Below are 14,105 nucleotides of genomic sequence, written 5' to 3' on the forward strand. Positions count from 1 at the left end.
ACATTGCTAGTCTAAACCTTGTACATTGCTAGTCTAAACATTGTACATTGCTAGTCTAAATCTTGTACATTGCTAGTCTAAATCTTGTACATTGCTAGTATAAACCTTGTACATTGCTAGTCTAATCAATGTACACTGCTAGTCTAAACCGTGTACATTGCTAGACTAAACCTTGTACACTGCTAGACTAAACCTTGTACATTGCTAGACTAAACCTTGTACATTGCTAGTCTAAACCTTGTACACTGCTAGTCTAAACCTTGTACATTGCTAGTCTAAACCTTGTACACTGCTAGTCTAAACCTTGTACACTGCTAGACTAAACTTGTACACTGCTAGTCTAAACCTTTACACTGCTAGTCTAAACCTTGTACATTGCTAGACTAAACCTTGTACATTGCTAGCTTGTATGCTAGTCTAAACCTTGTACACTGCTAGTCTACCTTGTACACTGCTAGTCTAAACCTTGTACACTGCTAGTCTAAACCTTGTACACTGCTAGCTAAACCTTGTACATGCTAGCTAAACTTCCTTGTACATTGCTAGTCTAAACCTTGTACATGCTAGCTAAACCTTGTACATGCTAGTCTAAACCTTGTACATTGCTAGTCTAAACCTTGTACATTGCTAGTCTAAACCTTGTACATTGCTAGTCTAAACCTTGTACATTGCTAGTCTAAACCTTGTACATTGCTAGTCTAAACCTTGTACATTGCTAGTCTAAACCTTGTACATTGCTAGTCTAAACCTTGTACACTGCTAGTCTAAACCTTGTACATTGCTAGCTAAACCTTGTACATTGCTAGTCTAAACCTTGTACATTGCTAGTCTAAACCTTGTACATTGCTAGTCTAAACCTTGTACATTGCTAGTCTAAACCTTGTACATTGCTAGTCTAAACCTTGTACATTGCTAGTCTAAACCTTGTACATTGCTAGACTAAACCTTGTACATTGCTAGTCTAAACCTTGTACATTGCTAGTCTAAACCTTGTACATTGCTAGTCTAAACCTTGTACATTGCTAGACTAAACCTTGTACATTGCTAGTCTAAACCTTGTACATGCTAGTCTAAACCTTGTACATTGCTAGTCTAAACCTTGTACATTGCTAGACTAAACCTTGTACATTGCTAGTCTAAACCTTGTACATTGGCTAGTCTAAACCTTGTACATTGCTAGACTAAACCTTGTACATTGCTAGACTAAACCTTGTACATTGCTAGTCTAAACCTTGTACATTGCTAGTCTAAACCTTGTACATTGCTAGTCTAAACCTTGTACATTGCTAGTCTAAACCTTGTACACTGCTAGTCTAAACCTTGTACATTGCTAGTCTAAACCTTGTACACTGCTAGTCTAAACCTTGTACATTGCTAGTCTACAAACCTTGTACATTGCTAGTCTAAACCTTGTACATTGCTAGACTAAACCTTGTACATTGCTAGACTAAACCTTGTACATTGCTAGTCTAAACCTTGTACATTGCTAGTCTAAACCTTGTACATTGCTAGACTAAACCTTGTACATTGCTAGTCTAAACCTTGTACATTGCTAGTCTAAACCTTGTACATTGCTAGTCTAAACCTTGTACATTGCTAGTCTAAACCTTGTACATTGCTAGTCTAAACCTTGTACATTGCTAGTCTAAACCTTGTACATTGCTGTACATTGCTAGTCTAAACCTTGTACACTGCTAGTCTAAACCTTGTACATGCTAGCTAACCTTGTACATTGCTAGCTAAACCTTGTACATTGCTAGTCTAAACCTTGTACATTGCTAGTCTAAACCTTGTACATTGCTAGTCTAAACCTTGTACATTGCTAGACTAACTTGTACATGCTACTAAACCTTGTACATTGCTAGCTAAACTTGTACTTGCTAGCTAAACCTTGTACATTGCTAGTCTAAACCTTGTTGCTAGTCTAAACCTGCTGTACATTGCTAGTCTAAACCTTGTACATTGCTAGTCTAAACCTTGTACATTGCTAGCTAAACTTGTACATTGCTAGTCTAAACCTTGTACATTGCTAGTCTAAACCTTGTACATTGCTAGTCTAAACCTTGTACATTGCTAGTCTAAACCTTGTACATTGCTAGACTAAACCTTGTACATTGCTAGTCTAAACCTTGTACATTGCTAGACTAAACCTTGTACATTGCTAGACTAAACCTTGTACATTGCTAGACTAAACCTTGTACATTGCTAGTCTAAACCTTTAGTCTAAACCTTGTACATTGCTAGACTAAACCTTGTACATTGCTAGTCTAAACCTTGTACATTGCTAGTCTAAACCTTGTACATTGCTAGTCTAAACCTTGTACATTGCTAGTCTAAACCTTTACATTGCTAGTCTTAACCTTGTACATTGCTAGACTAAACCTTGTACATTGCTAGTCTAAACCTTGTACATTGCTAGTCTAAACCTTGTACATTGCTAGTCTAAACCTTGTACATTGCTAGTCTAAACCTTGTACATTGCTAGTCTAAACCTTGTACATTGCTAGTCTAAACCTTGTACATTGCTAGTCTACACCTTGTACATTGCTAGCTAAAGGCTAGACAAACCTTGTACATTGCTAGTCTAAAACCTTGTACATTGCTAGTCTAAACCTTGTACATTGCTAGTCTAAACCTTGTACATTGCTAGTCTAAACCTTGTACATTGCTAGTCTAAACCTTGTACATTGCTAGTCTAAACCTTGTACATTGCTAGTCTAAACCTTGTACATTGCTAGTCTAAACCTTGTACATGCTGCTAGTCTAAACCTTGTACATGCTAGTCTAAACCTTGTACTAGTCTAAACCTTGTACACTGCTAGTCTAAACCTTGTACATTGCTAGTCTAAACCTTGTACATTGCTAGTCTAAACCTTGTACATTGCTAGTCTAAACCTTGTACACTGCTAGTCTAAACCTTGTACATTGCTAGTCTAAACCTTGTACATTGCTAGTCTAAACCTTGTACATTGCTAGTCTAAACCTTGTACATTGCTAGTCTAAACCTTGTACATTGCTAGTCTAAACCTTGTACATTGCTAGTCTAAACCTTGTACATTGCTAGTCTAAACCTTGTACATTGCTAGTCTAAACCTTGTACATTGCTAGACTAAACCTTGTACACTGCTAGTCTAAACCTTGTACACATTGCTAGTCTAAACCTTGTACATTGCTAGTCTAAACCTTGTACATTGCTAGTCTAAACCTTGTACATTGCTAGTCTAAACCTTGTACATTGCTAGTCTAAACCTTGTACATTGCTAGTCTAAACCTTGTACATTGCTAGTCTAAACCTTGTACATTGCTAGTCTAAACCTTGTACATTGCTAGTCTAAACCTTGTACACTGCTAGTCTAAACCTTGTACATTGCTAGTCTAAACCTTGTACATTGCTAGTCTAAACCTTGTACACTGCTAGTCTAAACCTTGTACATTGCTAAACCTTGTACATTGCTAGTCTAAACCTTGTACATTGCTAGTCTAAACCTTGTACACTGCTAGTCTAAACCTTGTACATTGCTAGTCTAAACCTTGTACATTGCTAGTCTAAACCTTGTACATTGCTAGTCTAAACCTTGTACATTGCTAGTCTAAACCTTGTACATTGCTAGTCTAAACCTTGTACATTGCTAGTCTAAACCCTTGTACATTGCTAGTCTAAACCTTGTACATTGCTAGTCTAAACCTTGTACATTGCTAGTCTAAACCTTGTACATTGCTAGTCTAAACCTTGTACATTGCTAGTCTAAACCTTGTACATTGCTAGTCTAAACCTTGTACACTGCTAGTCTAAACCTTGTACACTGCTAGTCTAAACCTTGTACATTGCTAGTCTAAACCTTGTACATTGCTAGTCTAAACCTTGTACATTGCTAGACTAAACCTTGTACATTGCTAGTCTAAACCTTGTACACTGCTAGTCTAAACCTTGTACATTGCTAGTCTAAACCTTGTACATTGCTAGTCTAAACCTTGTACATTGCTAGTCTAAACCTTGTACATTGCTAGTCTAAACCTTGTACATTGCTAGTCTAAACCTTGTACATTGCTAGCTAAACCTTGTACATTGCTAGTCTAAACCTTGTACATGCTAGTCTAAACCTTGTACATTGCTAGTCTAAACCTTGTACATTGCTAGTCTAAACCTTGTACATTGCTAGTCTAAACCTTGTACATTGCTAGTCTAAACCTTGTACATTGCTAGTCTAAACCTTGTACATTGCTAGTCTAAACCTTGTAATTGCTAGTCTAAACCTTGTACATTGCTAGTCTAAACCTTGTACATGCTAGTCTAAACCTTGTACATTGCTAGTCTAAACCTTGTACATTGCTAGTCTAAACCTTGTACATTGCTAGTCTAAACCTTGTACATTGCTAGTCTAAACCTTGTACATTGCTAGTCTAAACCTTGTACATTGCTAGACTAAACCTTGTACATTGCTAGTCTAAACCTTGTACACTGCTAGTCTAAACCTTGTACACTGCTAGTCTAAACCTTGTACATTGCTAGTCTAAACCTTGTACATTGCTAGTCTAAACCTTGTACACTGCTAGTCTAAACCTTGTACATTGCTAGTCTAAACCTTGTACACTGCTAGTCTAAACCTTGTACATTGCTAGTCTAAACCTTGTACATTGCTAGTCTAAACCTTGTACATTGCTAGTCTAAACCTTGTACATTGCTAGTCTAAACCTTGTACATTGCTAGTCTAAACCTTGTACACTGCTAGTCTAAACCTTGTACATTGCTAGTCTAAACCTTGTACACTGCTAGTCTAAACCTTGTACACTGCTAGTCTAAACCTTGTACACTGCTAGTCTAAACCTTGTACACTGCTAGTCTAAACCTTGTACATTGCTAGTCTAAACCTTGTACATTGCTAGTCTAAACCTTGTACATTGCTAGTCTAAACCTTGTACATTGCTAGTCTAATCCTTGTACATTGCTAGTCTAAACCTTGTACATTGCTAGTCTAAACCTTGTACATTGCTAGTCTAAACCTTGTACATTGCTAGTCTAAACCTTGTACATTGCTAGTCTAAACCTTGTACATTGCTAGTCTAAACCTTGTACATTGCTAGTCTAAACCTTGTACATTGCTAGTCTAAACCTTGTACATTGCTAGTCTAAACCTTGTACATTGCTAGTCTAACCTTGTACATTGCTAGACTAAACCTTGTACATTGCTAGTCTAAACCTTGTACATTGCTAGTCTAAACCTTGTACATTGCTAGTCTAAACCTTGTACATTGCTAGTCTAAACCTTGTACATTGCTAGACTAAACCTTGTACATTGCTAGTCTAAACCTTGTACACTGCTAGTCTAAACCTTGTACATTGCTAGTCTAAACCTTGTACATTGCTAGTCTAACTTACATTGGTCTAAACCTTGTACATTGCTAGTCTAAACCTTGTACATTGCTAGTCTAAACCTTGTACATTGCTAGTCTAACCTTGTACATTGCTAGTCTAAACCTTGTACATGCTAGTCTAAACCTTGTACATGCTAGTCTAAACCTTGTACATGCTAGTCTAAACCTTGTACATTGCTAGTCTAAACCTTGTACATTGCTAGTCTAAACCTTGTACATTGCTAGTCTAAACCTTGTACATTGCTAGTCTAAACCTTGTACATGCTAGTCTAACCTTGTACATTGCTAGTCTAAACCTTGTACATTGCTAGTCTAAACCTTGTACATTGCTAGTCTAAACCTTGTACATTGCTAGTCTAAACCTTGTACATTGCTAGTCTAAACCTTGTACATTGCTAGTCTAACTTGTACATTGCTAGACTAAACCTTGTACATTGCTAGTCTAAACCTTGTACATTGCTAGTCTAAACCTTGTACATTGCTAGTCTAAACCTTGTACATTGCTAGTCTAAACCTTGTACATTGCTAGCTAACCTGTACTGCTAAACCGTCTAAGTCTAAACCTTGTACATTGCTAGTCTAAACCTTGTACACTGCTAGTCTAAACCTTGTACATTGCTAGTCTAAACCTTGTACATTGCTAGTCTAAACCTTGTACATTGCTAGACTAAACCTTGTACATTGCTAGTCTAAACCTTGTACATTGCTAGTCTAAACCTTGTACATTGCTAGTCTAAACCTTGTACATTGCTAGTCTAAACCTTGTACATTGCTAGTCTAAACCTTGTACATTGCTAGTCTAAACCTTGTACATTGCTAGTCTAAACCTTGTACATTGCTAGTCTAAACCTTGTACATTGCTAGTCTAAACCTTGTACATTGCTAGTCTAAACCTTGTACATTGCTAGTCTAAACCTTGTACATTGCTAGTCTAAACCTTGTACATTGCTAGTCTAAACCCTTGTACACTGCTAGTCTAAACCCTTGTACACTGCTAGTCTAAACCTTGTACACTGCTAGTCTAAACCTTGTACATTGCTAGTCTAAACCTTGCAAACTCTCAGACTTGTATAATACTAGACTTCTGTGCAGCTAGACTAAACACCGCCATTCTAATTGTAAGCTTGAACACTATCTGACTTCACAATTAATGTACCACAGTACAATTCTAAAGCTTGTACATTAGCTTACAGACTTGACTTGTACACTGTCTGATGATATATCATACAATTGCCATTCTATAGCTTGTTATGTTTTCAGACTAAAGCTTCACGCTGTCAGACTAAACCTTACACTCTACAAGACTAAAGTCTACTCTCAAGTATAAATAGTCCTGCATATCATTAGATTTCTCCACTCTGTGGTCCAAAGATCTGGTCTAGTCCAAAGAAAACCACAGTCAACAGCCGTGTGTAAAACTCCAATGTGAAGATTTGATGGGATGGATTAGTCATGTAAATAAATATGGCACAGTCTCCAAGTCCTATCTTTATGGAGGCTAAGAGAAGATTTAACACACTATAATATGGTGTAAGAGAGTGTTTGTGCTAGATAGAAAAAAGTCTATAGATTCTAGAGTACAGTTACACTGTAGTAGTATCACAGGTATGCCTTTATAAAAAGCAACAAAAGCAACAATAAACGGTTTCCATAGCTACCATTACTTACAGTAATTATAACAATATAGGAATGTACACATTGTTAACCATGATCAACCCTAACCAGCACATTATTGTATATCATAATATAAAGTAAATGTCCTCTAACAACTCCACATTCAAATTGATTATTAACAAAACAACAAGAGGCTCATGGGCTTTAACGGTCACCTGATATTTGATACAAATTAGTCATGTCATTTACAAGTCAACTGATGTCTTTTGTTCACGAAATTGGAACACACATCTAATAGGTCTACATACAAAGCTTCATTAAGCTTTGTGCATATTTACGTACATTACAGTGTTCACAAGGTTCAATAATTATTATTGCAAAGGGCAATAACTCAGTAAATAAATTAGAGTTGAATCAGGTCCTTGTCCAAGATCTTTCCTATGTTAGTCTACATACAAAGTTTCATTAAGCTCGGTTTATATTTACTCAAGTTATTGTGTTCAAAATGTCCAATAAAAATTATTAGTGCAAAGGGCAATAACTCTGTAAATTAATGTTGAATCTAGCTGATTTACGAACTTGTATGAGATATTTCCAATGTTAGCCTACATACAAAGTTTCATGAAGCCTGATATATATTTACTCAAGTTATAGTGTTCATGTGGTCCAATTCTTACGGCATCTTTCCAATGTATGTCTACATACAAAGTTTTACTAAGCTCAGTTTATATTTGCTCAAGATATCGCGTTAAGGAAGGTTGCACGACAGACAACGGACGAAGCATGACGACAGACTTACACAATAGGTCAGCATGACCTATGGTCACTTGAACATTAACTTCTAAAAACTTTTCATCCAGAAACTAAAACCTGAAGTTATATGTTAATAAAATACCAAAATAAATTGATCATACAGTCTATAACTGTAAATACATACTGATGCAAAACTCTAAAAATGCTACAGTAAAGCAAATAAATGATAAAATGAACAAGCCATGTTGGAAAAAGGAATTACATGTGTATGATTGTTAGAGTTTCACAGTTTGTACCTCTCCAATCTCATGAAACATTTACTCTAGTAAAACAGGGATGGACCTATAACTAGGAAGTTACGGTACCATAATGACCAAGGTCAAAGGTCAAAAGTAGAGAGATGACACACACAATAACAAAGGTCAAAAGTAGAGAGATGACACACACAATAACAAAGGTCAAAGGTAGAGAGATGACACACACAATAACAAAGGTCAAAGGTAGAGAGATGACACACACAATAACAAAGGTCAAAGGTAGAGAGATGACACACACAATAACAAAGGTCAAAGGTAGAGAGATGACACACACAATAACAAAGGTCAAAGGTAGAGAGATGACACACACAATAACAAAGGTCAAAGGTAGAGATGTGACACACACAATAACAAAGGTCAAAGGTAGAGAGATGACACACACAATAACAAAGGTCAAAGGTAGAGAGATGACACACACAATAACAAAGGTCAAAGGTAGAGAGATGACACACACAATAACAAAGGTCAAAAGTAGAGAGATGACACACACAATAATAAAGGTCAAAAGTAGAGAGATGACACACACAATAACAAAGGTCAAAGGTAGAGAGATGACACACACAATAACAAAGGTCAAAAGTAGAGAGATGACACACACAATAACAAAGGTCAAAGGTAGAGAGATGACACACACAATAACAAAGGTCAAAGGTAGAGAGATGACACACACAATAACAAAGGTCAAAAGTAGAGAGATGACACACACAATAACAAAGGTCAAAGGTAGAGAGATGACACACACAATAACAAAGGTCAAAGGTAGAGAGATGACACACACAATAACAAAGGTCAAAGATTATTTAACAAAGTTTATGATAAGTTGGATTAGAAGGATCTGGAATGAACTGAAACTGTGAACCATATTCTCTCATGATAGTGGAGTAAGCTACAGCCTGAGGGATGAAAGTGTTGCCACCCATGGTCGAACTACTCTGCATGTACATATTATTTGGGTCCATCCCTTGATGATGCTGTTGTTGTTTTTCCATCCCGTTACCATAGATACTACATTGGGGGTCAAATTTCATCCGACCCTGTCCTGGATGAGCTGCCATGTGTGACTGGGGCTGTAGGTAGTGTTGTGTCGGCAGGTGAGACTGACCGTGCTGTATGGACAAGGGGACCGGTTGTCTTGGTGACTGGGTGGGTGAGGGAGCGATGTGAGCCTGCATCATGTCTGTCTGCCTGTCGATGAGCATGGGTTGGGAACTACTCATGGCAGTCGTGGCCACAGCAGTAAATGCCATTGTGTCCAGGGATTGGTTTGGGTCTGATGCTAAGTTGTCATTGACCACAGATTCATCTTGGTCGGCATTTCGTGCATCAAAATAATTATGATCTGATCGACCGACATTCTTTTGTCCAAGCACCTTTTTAGTAATTTGCTTTTTCTTACGATGACTTGTAGAAATTTTGTCCATTTGAAGGGAAATGCCTGTACGTGATCCTGGATTTTTCTTATCGCTATCTAACGTGTTAACTCTCCGAACCGGAGGCAGGAGATCATCAGCACCGTGGACGGCTTTGAGGTGACGACGGAGGTTATACATACGTTTAAATGCAGCACCACACCAACATTTAAACTCTTTCTCTACAGAGTGGACCTTCATGTGGCGTTTGAGAGCATTTTTAGCTTTGAAGGTCTGGAAACACTGATCACAGGTGAATTGTCTGTCTTCATTATGCTTATATGCATGATGCATTTCTAGTGTCTTCTTGGCATGGAACGCTGCTCCACACACTTCACATATAAAATTCCTCTGGGACTCAAAGTGAAGCGACATGTGCCGTTTTAAGTTGTTAGGTTCGCGACAGCTATAGCCACAATACTGACACGTGTGTGGCTTTTCTCCTGTATGGTAACTCATGTGCCGTTGAAGGGCATGCTTTCTGTAAATACAACAAAGGTTATACTATAGCAATCTAATTAGATTGATTACTATAGTTGCAACAAACAATATAACAACACAACAAACAACAGGCCCATGGGGTCTTCCATGAAATACTTAATACAATGTGGTAGCAGAACTTTTGATACCAAAGGTACCATTTAGTAATTAAGATTAAAAAAATAGAGGATCTGTCACAAGTTTTCCTTCATTTTAGATTTATGATACAAGTTCAGAATTTTCTTTCAAATTTTTTGCTAGTTTTTAGTGTATCTTATATCCTAATGATTTTTTATAAGAATTTAGATTTTTTTTATTTTTGCTAACCTTTGGTGTATCTTATTTATTAATGATTTATTGTAAGTGTTTACATATTTATTTTTACTAGCCTTTGGTGTATCTTATATCCTAATGATTAATGATAAGAGTTCAGATTTTTAATTTTTTACTAGCCTTTGGTGTATCTTATATTTTTATACCCTAATGATTTTTTATAAGAGTTCAGATTATTTTTTTTTACAAGCCTTTGGTGTATCTTATATTTTTATATCCTAATGATTTTAGCTAAAAGGGTTGTATAACATCATGATCCCATTTATTTCTATACAGTTCCTATACAATAATAAGTCCCGAGTCAATCACTGAATCATTTAACTTCACATGACAGTACTCTCATGATCACACCCTCATATAATTAACAGTTATTAATAGCAGGACAGTTGCCAGGATACCTGAAGTAAGCCTTGCCACATGTAGAACAGAGAAAGGTGCGCTCCTTGACCTCCTCCCCAGCCTTGATGGAATGTGTGTAGGTTTGTTTATGTTTGAACAGTGCCTTTCCAGTCCGGAAAAATAACTTACAGGCTGTACATTCTACAGGACGCTCCCCTGTAAATATAAAAAAACAAGTTAAAAGATACAACTCTCAGGACGCTTCGAATTCCCTGTATATATAATAAAACAAGTTAAAAAATACAACTCTGGAAACAACAACAACTGAAAGAGTGAGAAAGAGGCAATAAATTAATCTGTTAATCTGTTATATGGAGAAGCGTAATATCAATGACAACAAAAATATTATTACTGGTTAGTGAATTTTGAATGATAGAACTAGAAAATGTCTGTATGATATATCCATGTATATATCAAAGTGGGACACAAAACGACAGGACGGACATGGTAACACTATATATACTCCTCTCCAATTTTATGGCTAGGGCTTAAACAATGATGTGACATAACTTTGGCTATCAATATAAACCCTGAACCTATAAATGGTCCTTCTTCAAGACAGGTTAACAAAATCAAGGATTAACCTTTCCTTAAGTCAATAACTGTTCTCACCTGTATGGATTCTCTTGTGTACATCAAGACTGTATGGACGATCAAAGGACTTAGAGCAGATATCACATTTGTATTCCTTGCTGTCGTTGTTACTCTGTGGGTTGATGTCGTGTTTCTCCTTCAGGTGCTGACTGAGGGCCCGGCGTGTACAACATCGAGAACTACAAAGGGGACAAGCGTGATCAACGGCAACATGACGATCAAAATGTTGAGCTTTTGAAAATGTTGCTCCGCACTTGTTACAGGTAAAAGAACCACGTTTTTTATGCATCTTAGAATGTTCCTTATGGGCTTCAATGTCCACCGAGAAATGACCACACTTCAAACAGACCAATTTACCGTCTGCATGTTTCTTATAATGTCTGTACATAGACTGTTTCTTAATGAATCCTGTAGAACAGTACTCACAGTAGAATTTGGATTTCTGTATTCCGTGCTCGGCACACATGTGATCACTTAGAAGTTTACTAGTTAGGAATTCATCGCCACACACTCGACACAGCCTCACTGAAGACTTTTTCTTGCATCGATGAAGAGTAATGCTCTCCTTAGATAAGAATTCTTCCTGACACATCTTACAGGACTTTGCCTGTTCACCGTGCTCCAGAGCGTGCACCACTAAAGACTGATGGTGTGTAAAAGTCTCCTCACAAGTTACACATGTAAACACTTTCCTCTTCCGTGGCCGTCCTCGAGCACGCTTTATAATGATCGGGGCCACTTTCGGTTCGGTTTTCACTTCGGTTTCTTTATTTATAACCTTGAGAAGCCTTGGTTTCCTTCCTCGCTTTTTGCCTGTATACGTCCCTTTTACCTGTGATGCTAGACTTGTCTTTCTTGGATAACGCTGTTTTCTATTTCTAGGAGAAATTTCTCTACCCGAGTCAGCATCAAAGTCAACATCCGAGATATCTCCATTGTTTTCTATATCTTCTTCTTCTTCACTTTCACAACTGTCTTCTTCTTTTACCAGTGACCATCGACGTTCCCTCAATCTCTGAGAATTCCAGGTTTTTAATTTGTCTTCTGCTGTTTTAACCGACTTGTTGATAAGCTCAGACAAAATACCCTGCACAAGTTGTTTTGGGTTACAGTGATCGATTTGTGGGGCCGAAGTGTTCCAGCTGTGGTTTGAACCACTGACAACCTGCTCACAGGTCTTACACATTGAACTGATCACACCGAGGGCTTGGTTCTGTTGTCTGGTGTTCAAACATTTGAATAAGGTTTCTGCCTCGATGATCTGAAATATATAGTGTCACCATTAATAACATAGCTACATGTAGAAAACTAAAAACTAGCTGGAAAGGCCCAGCTGATTTGATTACAATCGAATCAAACCTATCTATAAAGATCGCACCCAGCAGATCAAGAAAAATGGTCTTTATACAAAAATAAAATTGTGTTGATATTGACCATTTAGGACCCTTATAAAGCGGTCTTATTAATTTTTATAAATTTATATATTATTATATTTTTATAATTTTTTATGGTTCTTATACAAAGTAGGTCGTTTAGATAGATTTTACTATAATCAAAATCAGATAATTTTTAAATCTCCCCCCCCCCCATCCCGTCCTGTTATGAAAACTTAAAGATAAGTTGGTTTTACTGTGATATGCCAGTAAAGTCCAATATTTAATGTAACATGTTTCATAAGGAATGTAGATCAATACATTTAGGCCATATTTTGCTTCGTGGTTATGTAACATAATTAGTCTCACTTAATTGTCCCTATAAAAATAATAAAATACAGAATATTTATACCAAATAGCCAGAGACCACTGAGGCGCAGTAATTAGGATGACGAAGACAATTTAAAGACCTGGTATACATAGTCTCCTTGAATTTTCTTTTTCAAGGCCACTATCTTAGTCTCCCAGGGTTACCAGAGTGTGACACTAATATAATTATCTTAGCATATGGCATTATGTTATTTTAAATACAATGAAACTCTTGACTGAAAAATAACCAGTGTCATATAAAATTTTGACTTAATTAGTGATCATGCATAAAATATTTACTCATCAAGAACATACATTATGTGCATATATTTTAGGGGAGGGAGCTCAAGATTTTATATTAAGACACCTGGTGTGCACACCTGTAAATAATAAATATAATCTGTTTGCAACTTTATCATGTATCTTGCTATGTGCAGTCATTGTTATTTTAGTCATTGTCAGTTAGCTACTCCTGTAAGGATTAACTTGAATAGATTTTTTACGTTATGGTCTTATCATAAACCACTTCACGTTTTTTTTAGAGTGCACTCAGATTGTTGTCTTATATCTCCATTGCACAAAAATCAATTCAAGTTAATCCTTAAATATTTCTTAAATAAGTCCGGAACAAAATTACCTGGTACACAAATTGTGTCAACACATTAGTTCCCGTTAACGGTACCCCCTTAACGTAACACACGCATTTAAAGTTAATTAGTGGATTTGTAACATAACCATGCATTGTCTACATTCACTGTTATTTTTTCTATGTAATGTATAAATGTATGACCGTAACAACAGTCTCGTAGCGATGTTTATGCTGTCACTTGAGAATGATGGTGAGGACCTAGACAATTTGCATAATAAATAATCCTGTAAACGAATAACTGACACCTTGGCCTAGCGTCAGTGTATCCAACTTTACCTTCGATATGAAAAGTTCCAGATCATCTTGCTCCATGTCTGAGGCCGTAGTATTTCAAGTCGATAAAAAGATTAACACTTGTATATTTCCTCTAAAAACCATGACAGTTCCCTCTTCTCGACCCTCCATGACCGATCAATGCCACTTCCGGTTGCCAAAGGGAGCG

The 14,105-nt window shown here is 36.9% G+C and overlaps 1 protein-coding gene and 1 long non-coding RNA gene across 2 annotated transcripts; both read right to left on the bottom strand.

Annotated features, from left to right (window-relative positions):
* Nucleotides 1-4,351: 4,351 nt before the first annotated feature.
* LOC138332505 (uncharacterized) lies at nucleotides 4,352-5,879 on the bottom strand. The gene is made up of 3 exons (XR_011209836.1): nucleotides 5,800-5,879; nucleotides 5,155-5,286; nucleotides 4,352-4,407 (listed from the first exon to the last, which is right to left on the bottom strand). It is a non-coding gene; the product is annotated as an uncharacterized lncRNA (long non-coding RNA).
* Nucleotides 5,880-6,330: 451 nt separating this feature from the next.
* LOC138332881 (zinc finger protein 813-like) lies at nucleotides 6,331-14,105 on the bottom strand. The gene is made up of 4 exons (XM_069280878.1): nucleotides 13,940-14,105; nucleotides 11,291-12,533; nucleotides 10,678-10,834; nucleotides 6,331-9,947 (listed from the first exon to the last, which is right to left on the bottom strand). The coding sequence occupies exons 1-4, from the start codon at nucleotides 13,973-13,975 to the stop codon at nucleotides 8,858-8,860; spliced, it is 2,526 nt and encodes an 841-aa protein (XP_069136979.1). The 5' UTR covers nucleotides 13,976-14,105; the 3' UTR covers nucleotides 6,331-8,857.

The sequence above is a fragment of the Argopecten irradians genome, chromosome 10 (genome assembly GCF_041381155.1).
Source record: "Argopecten irradians isolate NY chromosome 10, Ai_NY, whole genome shotgun sequence".
Lineage (NCBI taxonomy): Eukaryota > Metazoa > Mollusca > Bivalvia > Pectinida > Pectinidae > Argopecten > Argopecten irradians.

What these genes read in the sequence shown, in the direction of transcription:
- LOC138332881 (XM_069280878.1), bottom strand. Translation starts at nt 13,975, where the DNA reads ATGGAGCAAGATGATCTGGAACTTTTCATATCGAAG. An exon ending in TGGAACTTTTCATATCGAAG is followed by an intron (nt 12,534 to 13,939) that starts GTAAAGTTGGAT and finishes TATATATTTCAG; the next exon opens with ATCATCGAGGCAGAAACCTT. An exon ending in ACACAAGAGAATCCATACAG is followed by an intron (nt 10,835 to 11,290) that starts GTGAGAACAGTT and finishes TTATATTTACAG; the next exon opens with GGGAGCGTCCTGTAGAATGT.